This window comes from Vulpes lagopus, chromosome 5 (genome assembly GCF_018345385.1).
Source record: "Vulpes lagopus strain Blue_001 chromosome 5, ASM1834538v1, whole genome shotgun sequence".
NCBI classification, from domain to species: Eukaryota; Metazoa; Chordata; class Mammalia; order Carnivora; family Canidae; genus Vulpes; species Vulpes lagopus.
The window spans coordinates 96221004-96241441 of NC_054828.1; the positions used below are offsets into that span (position 1 = coordinate 96221004).

The following is a 20438-nucleotide window of genomic DNA, read 5'->3' on the forward strand; positions in this document are numbered from 1 at the left end:
TATTTGAGGTTAGAAATTTCTCAATTAGCATCCACAGCACTGATGAAGGGGAGACTAGGTCAGTTGCCTTGGCAACTTTGTCCAGTGTTGATACTCCAACCAGGATACTTAGGGATTTCTAGATTTAATTTATGCTTTCTTCTGCTTAATGTGTTTATATAATCTGGATAATATTCTAATCTTGCTCTTGGATTCTGTTGGTGTATTCTTAACATCCATTTGGGTGAACATATGTTTTAGGTAAACTCCTAAAAGGTCTGTGGAGGCCTGACACATGGTGCACACGTCAGGGGAGTCATAGGTTAATCTGCACTATGGGCCCAGCCTCTGGCAGAGCATTCTCTTAATTTCTCTTGGGCCAGTCATCTTCCTTAGGGTGGTACCTCTTCATATGCCTTTTCACTTAGTAAAACTTTAACAGTGTTCTCAAATGAATTTTGCCAGACCTTTTTTCATTTTAAATGGCTATTTCCACATTATGGATAGCAAACCAGATTCAAAGAAAGGACCTTAAAAATTCTTCATATTGCCATGTGGAAATCATGGCATGTTAGATCTGGAAGGGACCTTCTCAGTCACTCAGTGCAATCCCCTCATCTTACAGACAGGGAAATGGGGGCCTGGTGACATGTTCAAGATTGTTAGCAAGGTGATGGTCTAGGAGTGACTACAGTCCACTGCTTTTATTTTTATTTTTTAAATTTTTATTCCTTTTTGAAGATTTTATTTATTTATTTGAGATAGAGACAGAGTGAGAGAGAGAGAATGAGCAGGAGGAAGGGCAGAAGGAGAGGGAGAAGCAGGGTCTTCACTGAACAGGAAGCCCAGGACCCTGGGATCATGACTTGAGCTGAAGGCAGACACTTAACTGCCTGAGCAACACAGGTACCACCCTGCCCCACCACCCTCCATCCACTGCATTTAAAGACTATGTAGCAAGCACCAGATGCTTACTCTTTTCCAAAAGGGGAGTAGACAAAAGGAAAAATACCCTAGGTCAGAAATCAGAGGCAAATAATAACTACAGAGCCCCCTACAATTGTAAAGTCGTTTGCAGTTTATAAAGCTCTTGCAGTTGCAGAAGTATGAATACATAAAATGAAGTTTAGTTGATATTTTATGAAATGGATTCTTAATTTGCAAACATTTTGCCTCTTTATTGTACTATAGTAACTTTTTAAAAAAAGACTTTATTTATTTATTCATGAGAGACACACACACACAGAGAGAGGCAGAGACACAGGCAGAAGGAGAGGCAGGCTCCTTGCAGGGAGCCTGATGTGGGACTCAATCCCTGCACCTGTGATTATACCCTGAGCCAAATGTAGATGCTCAACCATGGAGCCATCCAGGTGTCCTGATCATACTCTAGTAACTTGTTGTAAGGTTCTGAAGTGACTTCTGAATTATTAAAGAAAGAAAATTGCTAAAGGAAGGAAACCAGTCTACTGGTTTTATTCTACTCTATTCATAATCTTTTAAAATCTTATCAATTTATTTTAATTAGAATCACCCATTCCTTAAGTGGGGGCAATTAATAGGGAATTTTCTGAGGTTATTTAACAAATTTTGTGAATTTCCTTAGCCTTGTAGTACGTATTTTAATTTTATCTTTTGCTAAAAAAAATAGGGCTTGTGGATTTTGATAACTGCACACAACAGATTTTAAATCATCAGGTAGTCATAGAGCAAGGAGGTCTGATGACATGATTTAACCTAAAACTCAGGATCCTTTGCACTTGAGTGGCAGGTTCTTGGGAGGAGGAGAATAGTAGAGAGTGGGCTTTGTATCATCAATGGGCCCCCAAGGAAAGGATTGATTTGCTCATGTCCCAAAATGAAGAACTGGCAGTGGAGGGTTTTGAAAGGTTAAAGCGATACTTGCATAAGTTGATAAAAATAACAAGAGTAGCTACCTTTACTTAGGCCCTTACTAGTGCTTTCATATTGTCATGTTCCTTACAATAGTCTCCAAAGAGGTGCTGTTATCTGAAAATTACAGATGAAGACACTGACATTTTGATAGTGTTAATTTCAAGGCCAGTCAACCAAGTTAGTGGCAGAGCTGGATTCAAAGTCATGTCTCCCTAGTTCTGAAGTCCATAATCTTCCTTTGTAGTTTTGTTATTTTTTGAAAGATTATTTATTTATTTATTCATGAGAGACACACAGAGAGAGGCAGAGACATAGGCAGAGGGAGAGGCAAGATCCCTGTAGGGAGCCTGATGCAAGACTCCATCCCAGGGACCCCAGGATCACAACCTGAGCCAAAGGCAGACACTCAACCACTGAGCCACCCAGGTGTCTCTGTAATTTTATTGTTTTTATTATTATCAAGAAACTATGATTAATATTTTTCTGCTTTTCTTGTCAGTTGATTCCAAATTGAATTATTTTCCTTTTTGGACATGCTGAGTAGGAAGTGTGGGTTTTTAACTCTTCTGTCTCTAACCTATGGCTAGACTGGGCCTTCTCTTCCTTCCCATTCCTCTGGCTTAATCAGCACACAGAGGGGAGGGGAAGGGAGGAGAGGGGAGGGACTCCATGTGAGCCAGAGTATTAAATATTCCCTATCACTGACTTTGCCTTACTTTTCTCCTTGGTGGAGTAGGGAGAGCTCTGTAGTAATTGACCTGGGAATTTTAGAGGAGAGGCCTCCACGTCTATGGGGTACACATCAGCAAAATTTGGTTCCTCTGCTGTGGCTGAAGCAGCCAGTGACGTGGACCCTCATCCCAGCCCCGTAGTGAGAAAACCCTGTTTTCATTTCTTCTTTTACCAAGCCCATCTGGATGCAGCAGGTGCAGGGGTGGGTTCTTAAAATAGTAGGCTTTGTTCCATGTGACGTGGCACTATGGAAGCCCCCTTGCTTCTTCACCTGTTGTTCAGATTAATGACATGATGAGGATCTGTCCCCTCATCATGGCATCTTCCTGACTTCTGTGGGGCCTTTCATTTGTCAATTGACCTCTTTAGTTTCTTCACTTGTAAAATACAGGACTTGTTCTTGGTAACTTCAACTGGTGTCCCTCCAAGCTTTGATATTCTGTGTCCATGTTTCTGATTAGGGCTCAGGTCTTTGAATTCATGATCTCTGTCTTGTTCCATTCTCCCAACAGTATTATTCTAGCAGAAGTAACTGGACCTAAAAATGATTCTTGATGGTTAAAGTATGTCATCTCACCCCATTGACAATCCCCGTTTGCTCTCTATCAGCAACTCTCTCTAAGGCAGGTGTCACATACCACTTAAAAGCTTGAATAAGTTTCCATATATGTGTTTGGGATCACAGAAAACAGCAGGTGATTTAATTTAACATCAGGGAAGGTTATTTCCATGAACTGTTCTTCCTTTCTGGCTTAAGAATTAAAGATTCCTCCCAAAGTTCTGAATCTTAAAAGACTAGATTTTTTTTAAAAAGATTTTGTTTATTCATAGAGACACACACAGAGAGAGAGAGGCAGTGACACAGGCAGAGGGAGAAGCAGGCTCCATGCAGGAAGCCTGACATGGGACTCAATCCTGGGTCTCCAGGATCACACCCCAGGCTGCAGGCGATGCTAAACCGCTGTGCCACCGGGGCTGCCCAAAAGACTAGATTTTAAGAAACTGATATTTATAAAATTCCTCTGTTTTTTTTTTTTTTTCCTGAAAGTCAAACCAATCTTTGAGTCTCAGTCTTTTTTTTTTTTTTTTTTTTTAAGTAGGAATATCTCCTTCATAGGGTTGTTGTGAAAATTAGCTGACCAAAGGGATGGGGCACTACTTGGCAAGCATCCCACACATGCTAGGCACTCAGAAAATGTTTATTCACCCAGGATCATATAAGTTTATTTTTTTCTGTTCATGAGTGCTAGTTATTGGTTAGCCTTGAGGTTAGAAAATCGGCCCTCTGATCCCAAGGAGCTAGCGGTGTTGTAATGAGACAAAACCAATATGTATGAAACAATTAGAGAACAGTTCGAGTCAGGACATGACCAGTTGCTGCCTTGGGGACAAAGTATCTAGGGGTTAAGCGTCCCTAGCAGTACAGGCACATGCTCACTATGATGGTCTGTGAATTCAGTTTTCAAGGGAGAGTGGTATGCCGGCATAACTGACCATCCTAAGAGTCAAGACTAAAAGTTATGGGGTCCAACAATAGGGAAAAGACTAAGTAAAATTATGCATTATCAAGAGAAAATGATGTATATCATTCAAAATGATCAATATGACCAATATTATACTGTATGTTAACTAAAATTTGAATAAAAAAGAAAGTCATAAGGAAGAAAAAATAAATTTGCAGTACCATACTGTATTTATTTTTAAAAAATTGAAAAAAATTGCATATATGTGGATCTGCACATATATGCAGTTCAAATTTGTGCAGATCAAGGATCAGCTATACTTCTGGTGATAATGTAAATCAGAACAACAATGTCGGAGGATAATTTGTTAGTATCTAGAGAACAATAAACATACTTTATAAGTAGCAACCCCACTCATTCATATTCCATAAGAAACTCACTGCCAAAATTATGGAATAATAGAAATATTATTCCGGAAGGGGTGCCTGGCTGGCTCAGTTGGTAGAGCATGTGACTCTTGATCTTAGGATTGTGATCTCAAGCTCCACATTTGGGCATAGAGCCTACTTTTAAAAAATATGGAAATAACCCAAATGCCTATTGAAGGAGAATGGTGTGGCAGAGATTGCAAGTTGCCTCTCACCCCCAGGATCCACTTACCATCCTTTTAAGACCTCTGATTTTTAATTAGATGCATAATCACTCTGAATAAAGGCTATTTCCTAGCCTCCTTTTCAGCTGGATGTGGCAATGTAATAAGTTTTGTCCAGTTAATTATAAGCAGAAGTCATGTGTATAATGCCTCCTTCCCCCTCATTTCTTCTCTGTGGCTGGAAAATGGAGTTGATAGCTGGAACTCGAGCAGCCATCTTGGCCTGTGAGATGACTTGAGGAAAGAAAATCACTCATAGCAGAACAATAAGATAGAAAAAGTCTAGATTCTTGTCACTGGGGAGTACCATCCCAGCTCTGGACCACTCATCTCTGGGCCTTTACATGAGAGAGAAATAAACTATCTCATTAAAAGCATTTAAAAAACCCCAAATGATCAATATGACATCTAAGTAGAAAAGAGAAGTGGGGTGAAATAGCGAGGGGGAGAAATTGAACACAAAATTGTTAAAAGGATGTGGATTATCCTGGAGCCTTATATAAAGATACATAGATAAATATTAGACAAGAATATAATGTGAGGAATCAAAATAATAGATGTGTTAGGATTATGGATTTATGGATGAATTTCAAAAACATTCCTTTTAGTAGGCTTTCACTTTTAACAGTTGACACAGACCAACCATTTTGAATAATTTCATTCTGAATAATGACTTGGATTGAATATTGTTCCAGCCCTTGGGTGAAGTTTCCATCCTTCTCTGGGGCAGAAGTTCCTCTGTGATAGTCATTGTGATCTCTGTCTTGAATGGCTTGATTTTTTTTTAAGAGAAAAAAAAGAACAACAAATCCAGTAGATTATGGAGTCCTCTTTCGTTTACATTTCTGTAGATCTTCCTTCTCAAATTCCCTACAACCAGATATTGAATCCAAAGCAAGGGAGAGGTCCTGGGAGCTCTGATTTTGAGCTTCAGGGATTTGGCCTGCTACTTCTTTATAAAATGCCTGGTTTTCCCAGGCATCAGTCAGCCTTACTAGAGGCACATACCCCTTCAAGAACAGCCGATATACCAACAGTCAACTTGGCAAATGGAGATTTCAGGTGTGATTTACATTTTATTTTGGCAGATTGGCTTTTTATTTTCAAAAGAATTCTCCCTGAATGGCCCCCCAAAATTTGTTGATTTTTCAGGAACACTGATTTTATGTGGTGACTTACCTTGTAGGTAGTATGTAAACTTAGATTGGCTCTTCCAAGGCATGAGTTAGTGGGTTCTTCTTGTTTAGGGGAAGAGTATGAGGAGATATAACACAGCTCTCACCCTCAGTGGTCTTCCAGTTTTCAATTCGATTTAGGTCAAATCAGTTCAACCCTGTGCCAGCCAATCCAGTGCAAACTAGTCCAATCTAACCAGTTCAGAAAGCATGTTGATGTTTGTGTCAGTGAATCTAAGGATCATTATCTCCCTACCCCTCCATAATAGAAATTAACAAAGTAGCATGGCCTGGGTTGTCCTTCTCATCTGGGGCCCCTTTTCAGTCATTTTATGTGCCAACTTCTCAAGGCCCTCTTGCTTATGTTTGCTTAGACTGTAGACCAGAGGAAAGGGAACTGGACAGAGAGCCTCAACACCTGGTTTCTAATCTTGTCTCAATTTCAACTACTAACAGCATTGAGTAAGTTAGTCAACTCCCAAAGCCTTAGTATCCTAATTTATTAAAATAAAGAGGGTAGTCTGACTTTTCTGGGCACTTCTCTCTAGTCCTGATAGTTTATGAATTCACCTTCAGCTCTTTTATCCAAAATTCTTGATTAATTCAACCCAAATTCCATCCACTCTGATACTTTTAGTTGGCTCTTCTTAGAACATCAGTGTCTAATTTGGTGTCATTCCTTATTTGTAGCCATTTTTTGGGGGGAGCAAGGATTATTTTTTCTACAGATTTCTTGAAGACAGGATGTATGACATTCATCTTTATATCTTCTCATGGTGACTCAAACTCTTGGAATTATTGTCAAAACAACATCTTCTTGGTGATTATATCCTTTCTTTTAGGGTCTTTCTCTTGTCTATAACACATTCTTAACTCAGGAGTAAGAAGTTATCAAAATTTTAAATATATTCTGGAAGTTTTATAGATCCAGTATTTCTTTTTAGAGTTAATGTTGGAAATAATTTCACACACATTTCTTTAAAAGATTTATTCTTTTAACTAAATAAGGTTGTTTGATAAATGTGTCTGGACAGAAAACAGAATAATCCTTTACTGTTGTGAAAGAGCAATAATTCTGAGTTATTCAGTCCAAATGAACAGTTCTTTTCTGTCAGCTCAATGGCTTTCTGCCTCTGGTCAAAGCACTGTACCGAAAAGGGGGCTTATCCTTTCCACTCCGAGTGGAAGTGCCTATCGTGAGCAGCCATTACAGAAGTGGTGAGAATGGCCATGGTGCTGAGTAGAGAGTGGTTTTGGTGGAATTGGATTAGATTATCTTGGGTCCTAAGAAATGAAATTTCATTTGTAGCAGTCTGGCTCCAGAAGGTGAAGTCTCTTATACTTACATGCAACAGTCTTTGGGACTAAAGGCAGCCTAGAGCAGGCATGCTGTACAAGGATAGCAAAGGAATAAGAAGACCACCCTTGAAAACCACAGTTGGAAAGTGGCATACAAGTACAACAGGAAGACCTGGGTCATAAGATCTAGTCGTGTAGTTCCAGCAGATGGTTGTGTGGAACAAAAAGGGCAATGGGTTTGAAATCAGAGGGCAGCTTTATCTAAAAGTCGGCTTTTTCACTTGGGCAAGTCTCTCTGTCTTTTTGGTCCTATTTCTTCATCTGTAAATTGGGGTAGTAATGTCACACTCTGTGAGTTGGTGTATCCAAATAACAAATAAAAACAACCAGACACACAGAAAAACAACCCCAATAATAGTTCTATAAACATATATCAACCATCAACAATTCATCATTCATTTGCTCACTTAATTTTTTTCAAGAAATGCTTGAATAGCCATGGCACGGTGCTTTGTGCTTAAACACTGTAACAAGTAAAAAATTGTATAAATATCCAGGTGTAAAAATTCTAGTTCCGGTCCTTAATAAATACTAGGTGAATCATAAACTGAAGCATAGAAATAAAGAATGACTTTCCATAGGTCCTCCAGCTACTATTATGATTCTCAAATGTTCTTTGGTGCACAGTGTCCAGGTAAAATGTTGTTGGTTTCTTTATGATGGACAAAAGGCCCTGCCTTTTAGGAGCTTAACTTCTGATGAGAAATAAAGACAGAGATACTCGAGCCTTACACAGATCAAACACATAGTGATAGGTGGTACACAGTGAATTCAGTAACATGGGATATCAAGAGAGAGTGGACTCTGGGTGAAATCATCAGATTATCTCATTATTCACAGATGATCTTTTGGAGAAGGTGGAATTTCCTTAGATCAGCTGGAAATAGAAATAATTTGTTAATTTTCAGACATACCTGCAGATAAATAGCTAACAAGAGTTATGAGGTTAATAAATTTGATAGTCTTACATTTGACATGTGACTCATCTTGGAGTATGTCATGAATCTGGTGACATGGGTGAAAAGGTTATTTGCAGCTGTCACATCAGGTAGGTCTGGTGAAAACATAAGCTTTAGGAACCTGTTAAATTTAAATTATAAAATATTACTGCAGAATACAGTAATTGAGAAAAGTATATTTCTCTTTCTTACATAATAATTAGGGGTTACTATATTTCTGGGCAACGATGCTTATTAAAAACCAAATTGAGGTTGAGGGTGGAGGGAGCCAAGTGGCTGGGGTGGGGAATGCTGTAGATGGGAACATGTATCTGGGGGCAGGATCTGTCGAGGTGAGGGCAGTGAAGGTTGGATTGTGTCATTTTCCACAAATGTCTATTAGCTTCTCCTGTTCCAAGAACTTTGTCTTTTTTTATAATCAGTTTAGGAGACACTATATTTTCAAGCAATTACAGTCTTAACGGAGCAGGGAGGGTGTAGAAAGGAGAAAACAAGCTAACATAAGGGCAGGAAGCCTTAGACCCATTCCAGCCTTGTGGCTGATGTGGCTCTCCACTAGTGTTGCCATCTGAGGAGAGCATTCCATCTCCAGGTGGCTCCTCTGATTAGTATAGTCAGTGGAGACTCATTGGAATGATTTCATCTAGCAATGGGAGCTTGTGTAGTGAGTGCACACCAGCTGATCAATCTTTCAAAACACAGCAGTTCTCAGGAGCCCATGAGAACTCCCATCCCTCAGGAGCAAGACCTCTGATTAGATTTCTACAGAGTTGACCCTGTTTGTCTATTTCTGTCTTTTCTCTCTTCCTTTTAATTCCATCCCTATTATCTTTTGTCTTTCTCCCAGCTCTCTTTATTATCCTTTTTCCTCTAATCCTCTTGTAAATGCACTTTAATTAAACACACCATGGAATTAAATTATAAACATTGGTTTGCTAAATAAAATGTTTCACACACACATGCATACAATATTTTCTATTTTTTGAAAAAAGAGAAGAGAGAAAAATTTAAAAATCTCTCCAAAATGTAGAAGTCCAGAGCAGATTACAGTTGACCTTGAACAACATGGGTTCCAACTGTGTGGGTCCACTTACATGCAGATTTTTTGGGATGAATACAGTACAGTACTATAAATGTATTTTCTCTAATGCTTTTTAAAAATAACAGTTTCTTTTCATTAGCTTTATTATGAGAACATGGTATATAATACATATGACATACAAAATATGTGTTAATAAACTATTTTGTTCTTAGTGAGTCTTCTGGTCAACAATAGTCTATTAATAGTCAAGTTTTCCAGAAAGTAAATGTTAGATTTTTTTGAGTAGATTTTTGACTGTGTGGGGGTTTGGTACCCCTAACCCCCATGTTGTTCAAGAGTCAACTGTATTTGTTTGGATCAGTGATCCTCAATCCAGAATTTTCTCATGTCTAGATTATTGTCTTTGGTGGACAATGAAGGAAAATATATATTGGAAATATATTTGTGGGGTTTTGAGTCTGTGGAGAGTACAGTGAAAATTGAATGGGAATAGGTAGGAGGTTCTTCTCATATTATCCAGGCCCAGGCAACAGGCCTGAGCATCTGTTTGGTGACTGAAGATCTTGAAGGTCTCAAGGTGAGTGTTTGTAGGTCAAGCTGTTGCCCCAGAAGGGCTTCTGTGTCTTTCTCTTTTCTGTGTACCTCCCACTATCCACCTCCAGTTCCCAGCACACAGACCAGGTACTCATAAATGTCTATAGAATGGAGGAATCCAGAAATACCTGTGGGATCAGAAGTTGTAGGAGACTGGATTGAATATATTCTGATTCCCAGGTTATTTATCTATGTATTTTCTTTTTTTTTAAAAAGGTTTTATTTATTTATTTATGAGACACACACACACACACACACAGAGAGAGAGAGAGAGAGAGAGAGAGAGAGACAGGCAGAGACACAGGCAGAGGGAGAAGCGTTCCATGTGGGACTCGATCCTGGGACCTCAGGATCATGCCCTGAGCCAAAGGCAGGTGCTAAACCATGGAGCTATCCAGGGATCCCTATCTATTTTCTTATTCTCCTCTATCTTTAGTTTTTTCTTTGATGTTTGTATTTTTGCACAGTGAAGGGCAACAAATAATTCAGTAAATGAGGCTTCACCTGCCTGCTCTTGAACCAAGTGAGTAGGAAGGCAGAAGAGGTCAGGGGAATCTGGGTGGCTCAGTTGGTTAAGCATCTGCCCTCAGCTCAGGTCATGATCCCAGGGTCCTGGGATAGAGCCCCACGTGGGGTTCCCTGCTTGGTGGGGAGTCTGCTTCTCCCTCTGCTTCCTTCTCCCTGCTCATTCTCTCTTTCTCAAATAAACGCAATCTTTTAAAAAAGGAGAATTAGAAGAGGTCAGATTGAGCACAGACTCTGGCATACTTTGTACTAAGTAGATTATAGACAGTGTTTTATTTTATGTTCATAGTGATGCAAAGACAGAAGTTTTGTTACTGTTACTTTATTATAGACAAAGAACCAGAGACCAAAAGGATCCTACTTCCAACATAAATTGCAAGTGATGAGAACCCATGTCAGAGCTCATTAATGCAACCTATGGCTTCCCAGTCAGAGGGCTGGAACACTAGAGTGATTTATGAGGACACCCTGGTGTCAGCAAGTTCTAGGTTGGTTAATATTTGGGTAGGGGGTGAAGGCATGTACCTTCTCCAATCTTCAGCACATGTTATGTGCATGTCCTGTGTGGTTCCATAGAGTTCTGAGATACCCCACAGTCTATCCCATTGCTCTGTGTTGCAATTTCGCTAACTTGTTTCCACATTAGGCTGGGAGCTCCTTGAGGCTGAGGGCTCTCTCTTGTTCACTGTGTTATCTGCAGAACACAGTACAGAGCCATGTACATAAAGATGCTAATCAATGTCTATGGAATGAATGAGGGTGGGCTTCCAAACATCCAATCATATAAACAAGTTTTGCTGTAGTTGTTAGTATTGCATGGTGTAGAAGGGCAAGCTGCTAACACTGTCACTTGGGAACAACTGGCTTGCTTACAATGTCTTTCTTACATGTAGCCTGTGTGGGTCCTATCACCATATCAGACCTCTGAGATGGTGCTGCCTATTCCGGGCTGAGGTTTTCCAGGGGGAGATGGACCCTAGGATTGGCGATGGGGCAGTGGGTTTAGGTGGAAAGGTATCAAGCAAAGTTAAAGTCAGTGTTACTTCTAGCCCAGTGCTGGACACAGACATCGCCAGGCACTGTGAGGACCCAGGTGCAGGGGTCCATAGAAACTGCTGGAAGGGTGTGGAGGGCACCACCCAGCCTGTTGGAGGAGGATGGGAGTGAAACCAACAGATGTGCTCAAGGTTTGATTTTCAGTTCCCCAAAAGGTCTTCTCTTTGACCATAGCAGTGTGACCGTTGCCATGACAGTTGCTATCTTGGTCCCTGGGACTCTCCCTCAAAAGGTGGCATTACTTTTTTAATCTTCTTAGGCCAGTCACCATGAAACTCGATACTAACCCACCTGGGGTGGGGATGGGTGGGAGGCATGGCTGGGGCCTGAGCACTGGGATGGTGGAAGATGTTGGGGCACTAAGAGGGACCTTTGGTTCAGGAGTTATTTTTCCAAACTAGACCAATACTCCTAGTTGTTTTAGGCTTGGCTGACTCTCCATTTTTGCAGAGCACCATGGATTTCTCTCCTGAGATGTCTGTAATTAGCTTGTTGTTCCATCTGCTAACAGATGGGAAGAACTCTGGCCTTAAATCTCAGTCTATTTCCAGGTGACTGGGCCATGCCATCCAGCCTCTGCTCTTCAGTCTCCTGACCTGACTTCCAAGTTCTTTCCTGAAGACTCAGTGATTCTTTCACTTGATCTTAGCCAAAAGGCCAAGAAGCGATAGACTCAGTGATTCTTGGTCCCTGAGAATGGCAGCTATGAATAGCAGTTAAGAAGGGACCACACTGTGTTTTACAATTTGGGCTCTTAATCAGGCTGCCTGAATTTGAGGCCTGAATTTTGGTATTTCCTGATTGTGTGGCCTTGGGCACAGTATTTACACTAAGTCTTAGTTTCCTTATCACACAGACTGCCCGTGGAGTTGTTGGAAGATTCAATGACACAATCTCTGTCAGTGTAGAGACATTATAGGCATTGCATTATTATAAAGTGAAAACATGGTACAAGCTAGCATTTGTTGAGCCAACAGGAGTATAGTAAAGGTCTTCTCTTTGTACTTTTTGTTTCCTACCTTGACCATCCATGTTTTATTATGGTGTCATAGTTTGGAGGTTGTTCCTTATTTGTTCTTCGAGCTTGTGGTGAAATTAAAGCTTGTATATTTTCCTGAGAAAGACTCACAGAGAGGGAAGACCTTCATTCACCATCCAGTCCAATCTTTTTGTTAGTTTTAGAGTTGATTGAGGCCTGTTACTATGACAATTATTGAAAACCTCCACAGAATCTGCCATGTGTAAACTATGAGAAAGACATGGTGGTTTGGGCTTGATAACCCTGGTTTAAGTTAAAGTCCTACATCTTATGAGCTCTGTAATTCTAAGCACACTACATAACCTTTCTTAGCCTGTTTCCTCATCCATGAGGCAAGGGTAATACGTACCTCAGTGTGTGGGGTAAGAATCAAGGTAGTTATACAGGTGACACTATGGCAGTACCCTCCTCTCTGCCTCCTCTGCTCCATGTACCCGTCATTACCGTCATCCCTTTATTCCTCTATGCAGAGAATCTTGCTGGATTCAGGGATACAGAATGTTCTAGAGTTAGGAGGTAGAACCTCTTAAGAGACAAGTAACCACACCTTAGGGGTAGTAAGAGCTATTCAAATCCTGAGAAGATATTGATAGGTAAATGGAGGGGTAGAAAGGCTAAGAGGAGCTAAGAGGAGGGACATGAAGCGTCCATGGGGGTCTTTCCCATGCCAGCGGTCTCTAAGAATTCAGGGAAGGAGTTGCCACATGGAGCCTGGGGAGAGAAGAGGCAGATAGTAAGGGGATTGACTCCTTGTGAATTTCACTTTTCTCCATCTTCTTTTAGCTTCTCCCTGCCCAGAGCTTTTACTTATGTACTTCAGTCCACAAAGTCTTCCTGAATTGCTAAAGCTGCACAATGTAAATTCTACGCATTTATTGGAGAAGTCATTCCCGGCCTGTCTGAGGACCTCTCTGCATTAGTCCACATGGACACTGTCTTCTCTTCTGTCCCTAGGCGAACCACCCATGTTCCTAGTGAGAGGCAGCACCTCCACCTGTGCTCTACCCCATCTCACCTACTCAAGGACATCACTCTAGAATTTTTCTCTTGTCTCTCCTGCAGCATCAGATTTTCCTCTGTACTGGATTATTTTCATTAGCATTCAAAAAGGTTGTCATTTCTCTTCTTCCAGATACTGCCTTTTTCTAACTATTTCCTCCAAAGAATTTGCCATGCACACTGTTTCCAATTTCCTTACTCCCATTTTCTTTTGAACCATTCTGATCAGACTTTTGCCTCTCCCATTCCATAGACACTGGTTTATTGAGTTCACTAATGACCCCCACATCTCTAAATCCAAAGGTTCATATTCATTCCAGTTGACACAGTTGATAACTAATCAGTTTCTCCTCCTTGTAACATTTCCTCTCTTGGATTCTAGGACAACACCACTTTCTTGATCTTCCTCCTTCCCTAGCCAATCCTTTTCAGTTTTCTTTTCTGATTCTTCCTCATCTCACTAATTTCTTAATGTTGGAGGGCCTCCCAGATCAGTGCCTGGATTTCTCAATCCCCACTTGCTTGCCAGGTACTGTCTCACGTCTGATGGCTTTTAACACCATCTGTATGATGATGACACTACATTTATGCCTCTAGTGCTGACCTCTCTCTTCTACATTACAGGATCTTATATCCAGTTGTCCACCTATCATCTCTGCTTTTTGTCTGATATGTTTCAGACTTAGCACATCCAAAATGGAGCTCCTAAGGCTTCTGTAATCAAGGCAGTGTCTATTGGTATAAGATGGATGAATAATAGATCATGGAATGGAATAGAGATCTTAGAAATAGATGCAACTTTGTGGTCAGTTGTTTTTCAACAAAGGTATCAAAGCACTCCAACTGGAGAAAGGGGCTAAAAGGATTATGACTGGAGAATAAGTTGAAGGAACCCCTTGAAGGAAATCAAATAGGAGCCAAATGCAGCTACTTTTATGATGGTGACTAATGCTTACACCTCCCTTGATATACGCTATGATGAGTGTTTAGCATTTCACATGAATTATTTCATTTAATTTTTTATAGCAGTCTTACAACTAAGACTTTCAGATAAGAAAACTGAGGCCCAAAAGTCAAATAACTTTTTGTTATAACTTGTGAGCTTATTTTCCCAGGCAATTATAGACAAACAATGCTGTGGGAAAATAGCATAAAAATTTGTTCACTGCATCTGGCCAGGCTCATGGTAACAGCTGACTTGACCTCTAGTGCTAACTCACCTGTGCTCACCCAGTGGGGAAAGAGCACAGAGTCCCTGGCTTCTGTCTCTGAGATTCAGCTTCAGATCCAGAGTGGCCACTGATTTAGTTTGGTAAAACATTAGGTCGCATCTTGTTCACTTTTATTTTTATTTATTTATTTATTTTTAAAAATATTTATTTATTCAGAGAGAGAGGGGCAGAGACACAGGCAGAGGAAGAAGCAGGCTTCATGCAGGAAGCCCGACGTGGGACTTGATCCCAGGTGTCCAGGATCATACCCCGGGCTGCAGGCAGTGCTAAACCTCTGCGCTGCCGGGGCTGCCCCTTGTTCACTTTTATAACAACCCCCCTCTTCCTCCCCTCAGCACAGTTTCCTAGGCTGAATGGCACCTTCCGGGCAGAGCACATGAAACGAAGAGAGGCCTCAGGAAGATGGCATGTTTGACCCTTTGTTCTGTGCAGCACCATGATCACTGGAAGCCAGAATTATATAGGTTTCTGGAGAGCAGAGTTAGGCAGGTGGGAATTTGAACCTGGGCCCACTATTGACCAGCAGTGGAGCCCTGCTCTTCGCCTCTCTTATCTGTAAACTGAGTATAATATATTTCTTGATGTGAACTTATTTTTAAGGGTTATATATATATATCCTGAACAGTGTACAGATTATAATTGTACAGCTTGACAATTAAAAAAAATGATTTTATTCATTTGTTCATGAGAGATGAGGGAGGGAGTCAGAGACACAGGCAGAGGGAGAAGCAGGCTCCTTGAGGGGAGTCCGATGTGGGACTTGATCCTGGTACTCAGAGACCATGCCCCGAACCAAAAGCAGACGCCCAACCGCTGAGCCACCCAGGTGCCCCAACAGATTTTCACAACGTGGCACACGTTTCTTAACAAAACTCCAGAAGCCCCTTCCAGGCTCCTGCTAGGCATTACCTCACCCCATGCTCAGAAGTAATCCCCATCTCATTTTCTAATTGTATTTTTAACTGGTTTTGAACTTTATATAAATGAAATACAAAGAATATATCTTTTTGTGTTTTTTGTTTTTTGCTTATTTTCATGTTTATAAGATTCATCTATGCCACTGGGTATAGTTATAATTTTAAAATTCTCCTTCTGTAATAGTATTTCAGCGTGTAAACATACTACAGCTTAGTGACCCATTCTTATTATTGGTGGGCATGTGGATTATTTTTCATATTTGGTTTTTCTAAATGAAGGAGCTTTGAAAATTTTTGTATAGGTTTTTTGGACAGAAACGCAGTTATCTAAGAGTGGGATTGCTAGGTTATACTGTATGAATCTCTCTCAGCTTTCTAGAACTTGCCCAACATTTTAATGAACATTTTTAACTTTGTAGTGTAATAAGATTTAAATTAGGTTGTGGAAAGCGTTCACTATGGTCTTTGGCAGACAGATCATATTCCATTAAGTTGAAGGGCCATAATGGACTTTAACATTTCCTTATTGCTTGTTCATTTAGATCATTTCCATTGTCTTGCTATTTTATATAATATTAGAGTGAATGACTCTTGAGAGATCTTTCTTTCTTTCTTTCTTTCTTTCTTTCTTTCTTTCTTTCTTTCTTTCTTTCTTTCTTTTTTTTAGAGATGTTTCTTTTGGAAAAGTTTGCTTTTAGTAAATTCTCCTGGTAAGTTCAACGGGATAAACTGGATAAACTCAATATTTAGTTCTGTAGAAGATAAACTGAGTAATTGGAAAAAAACCCAATGTATAACAATCATTAAATCAGGAAGAAGAGGGATAGCACAGGTGCAACAATTCACTTTATTTATTCCTTTTCCCCCAGATACCATTAGCATTGTTAAAGCCCAAGAGGGGGAGGTGGGGAGAAGGGTGGTGCCTGCAACGGGTGGGTCTCTGATGGGGAAAGAGCCCAAGGCCTGAGCTAGGAGACAGGAAGGCTAGGCCTGAGGGGCAGGTGGTGGGGCCTGTTAGTCCACTCTCTGACACTCGCTCCTTTGGAAGCTCTTGATGAGGGTGGAGGGCAGGCTCTTGTGAGTGATCTCACAGGAGTACAACTCATGACTTAGGTACTCAGTACTGGACATCGTCAGGGTGCTGCTGAGGCTGTAGGTACTGTCCTTGTCCTGCTCTGTGACACTTTCCTGGATGCCTGTGTCTTGGATGACACCATCCACTTTCCACTTGACATTGATGTCTTTGGGGTAGAAGCTATTCAGCAAGCACACAACAGAGGCACTTCCTGTGTGTAACTGGTCTGGAGATGGTTGGAACAAATAGACGGCTGGCTGGGCATCATTCCCTGCAGAAGGAAGCACACAGAATGGTCGTTAAGTAACAGGGAAGTTTTCCACTTGGTGTACTGTTTGTGGGCAACCCCAGGGCCCGGAAAGGACAGACAGAGCAGCTTATTCTGTGTGGCAATGGGGGAGGCCAAGAAACAGATTTATAATCTCCACAATCTTGAGTTTCTCTCGAGTTCCCACCTCTTAAGAAAGTTTTAAATTGTTTTGTTTCAATCTTTGCAGCCATTTAAAGGACTTTTTGCTCTTCTGACCTCACCTTACTGCCTCCTGCAGTAAACACAAGTGTTTTAGGCAAAGAAACAAAGGCCATTTCATCTGACCGCCCTCAGAGTTTAGAATTAAGACTAGGTCTTGGACCCCTTTACACAGATCATTTCTCCCATGCCTCTCCCAGAACCGTGCAGTGGTGGCAGGCCGCCTCTTCTTTCCTGGGTTTTCTTTGAATGTATCAGGGCCAGCCCCACCCGATAGTGTGATTCTAAGCCCTGAGTCTGTGCTTGGGTTGGGATGCAGCCCTGTCACCCTCTGTGATCAGGCTGGCAACTCTCCCACCTCTCACAAAGGCCCTTGAATGACAGAGCCCTGGTCTGATGACTGACATCATATGGGACTATAGTAGACCAGACCAAGGGGGTCAACTGTAATTTTGGCCACCTGCCTATGGAGGAACTGCCTAGCTTCAGTTCTGACCATGAACAGCTGTCAGATGGCCTCCTGGAAATCCCCACCGTGGGCAGTCAGGCTCTCTGGTGGGAGAGCAAGAGCTACAATAACAAATCAAGAATCCTTTGCTGGAAGAATATAGCACATAAGTGAACAGGTTTTTATAAAGCTAACCTCCATTAACTGAGCAGTTCAACCTAAGATACTGAAGTTTTTATGTTTTGATAGGGTTTTCTCTTTTAACCTTCATCACTAATTTTTTCAGAGAATTTTATAGAATAGCTTTGGCAGCAAGCTTATGTGAATTCTATGAAAAAAGGAGGGAGCATATTCTATGAAGATACTCCTATCTGGGCAAATCCTTGACACCTTTAAAATACCCAGCCTGCCTTAAAACATTAAACAATTAGCACATTTGATATCAAAATTCTTACAAGACACTTTATTAGCTTTTAATGGAGTTTAAAATTTGTAAGAGTTTTTAAAAGGCTCTAAGATAGTTTTAAAATAGTTTAAGATCCTTACATAGTTTAAATAGCTTTAAGAGAGTTTTCAGAGTTTTAAAACAGCCCTAAAAAATCCTATTTAATTGTTGCAGACCAAAAATAATCTTTCTTAAGCATCACTTTTGAAATCAGCTGAAGTAAACAACAAAAACATTACTAACCTATTTTAGAGGGTATGGGATTAGAATAACCAGATTAAAATTTTTCTATTACAGAAGGAAGGTATTGGAAAATCCATTTATATTAAATTTTTATTAATGGTATTAGTCTATGATTAGATATTTTGTACAACTTAAATATAATCCTTCCCAAGCCATTACATTTTTGAAAATTAAAAAAGAATTATCTTTTCGCTAATGGCATTTAATGTGAACTCAGTAAAAAGTTGATCAAAACTGCTGTGGACAGATGGCCTTAAATCAGATTTTTGCTGGAAAGGATTTTACCCTGCAGGAGTTACATATCCTTCTTTCTTTTGTATTGAGCTTTTGTTATTTAAATACATATGAGGAGAGGATTTTGAAATAGTTACACGTCATTAAAAAAAGTAGCTTTAAGTTTTTTATAAAAAATTTTCATTAAGAGGCTATAATAATGAATGTGAATTTTATTTCTGAAATCTCTAATACATCAGACTTCTTTTCCCCTTTCTTTCCGTGTTAGCTCAGCGGCCACCACATTTCTATTCTTTTCTGTTAGTGCCATTATTTGTATCACTGTGTCGAGAAAACCGCCACAGCAGAGTGGAGCAGGCTAACGTGGCATGGCCGTGGCCTTTAGCCGTTAGGCACACCGCCACATGGGCGCTATGGCCAAGGTCACGAAAGTCATTCAGTCCTGACAAAAGACCGCCATGAGGCCTATAGGTCACATAGCCATGCCGTGGCCTCTTTGGCGGTATGAAAAAATGGCCAAGTAATAACGAGGGAAATAAAAGAACACATTCAACTATTTAGTATTTTTCTATAAGTCATTGGGCATTTAAAACATGCAATTATTATATTTTCCTTCATTTAAACAAATTTATTAACAACTGAGATTTTGGCAACAATTGTCTTTTTCACCATTATGATAAGAAATCATTTCATGTTTAGTCTAATGTAGAAACTGGATTTTTAAAAGGCAGCATCTATAGAATTCTACAGAAATTCTCTGTAGAATTTCTGAATATTGACAGTTTATCACTCATTTTAGACATTAAAGATTACATTGCTGATGGTTCTCAAGCTGTATCTTTTTCATGGCAAACAGGTATACTTTTCTAACTTCTTACTGACTTTTCATGCATGCATTCTGTTGATTTTGTTATCTTATAATTTATCAGAGGAGAGAAAATAGACTAAAATAAATTTCTCTCCTGTGTCATACGCAATGGGCAGAAATCAATATAACATTTGGCAAAACTCAATGAAAATTAAATTGCTTTTTCTCTTTAGCTCCAAAGATTCTTTTTCATCTAAACTAAGTTTTCCCCCCTTGAATCATGCAATTTAGATTAAATTAATTAAATTAACTAGTCTACAAATCCATTTTTGCAACTGAGTTTAACGATAAAAAATTGACGATAAATCTGAAATTGAGTCTCATGTACCCAGCTGCACAAAATTCATACCTAAGGCCCTAAAAATCAGTTGGCATTTAGACCCAAATCTCAACAAGCAATAGAGAAAAAAATTACTTACGTTTAATCTCCAGATGTGTCCCTTTGCCAAAGGTGATCCACTGTATTAGCTTAACTAATTTCCCCTCAGCAAAAACCTCTATTTGCTGCTAAGCTCGTTAGATTGATGGATAGAGAGAAAATCTGGCCATTTAGATGCCACGTCAACCAACTAGCTCTTTGCTCTTCTTTGAGACAAACTGATTTTCAGTACCTTACTCATCTGATTTTCGGAAGGATCCTATTCTCTTCGGAATTGATCTCATCTCACATCCCACACATGAAAACCCCCAAATTTCACAACTCTACAAGAAAAAGGACTCGAAAAGTGTACTTACGTTTGATCTCCACCTTGGTCCCTTGGCCGAATGTATGCCACAGTGATGGCTCTGACACTTAACCTTAACAAAAATACTCCTTCTGACTCCAATCGTAGAAGAAAGGCCAATTCAGAGAAAAATCCAGCTATTTCCCATTCTCCAACACAAAGCCTATTCTCATCACAAACTCAACAGTTTGTGTCTTTGCTTAGCTGAAAAGTTGGCTATTTTCTGATTTTCTACTATTTTGGGTCACCAAGAATGGCTCATTTTACCAAAATGTCACAAACTTGAACAAATGATACAACAGGACAGAAACC

At 40.1% G+C, this 20438-nt stretch overlaps 1 gene segment (V, D, J or C); it reads right to left on the reverse strand.

Annotated features, from left to right (window-relative positions):
* Positions 1-16452: 16452 nt before the first annotated feature.
* The window catches only part of LOC121490794, a 54314-nt gene continuing 50328 nt past the window's right edge, over positions 16453-20438 (reverse strand). The window contains 1 exon segment of the V gene segment in view: positions 16453-16965. Within this exon segment, the coding sequence occupies positions 16634-16965 (332 nt within the window).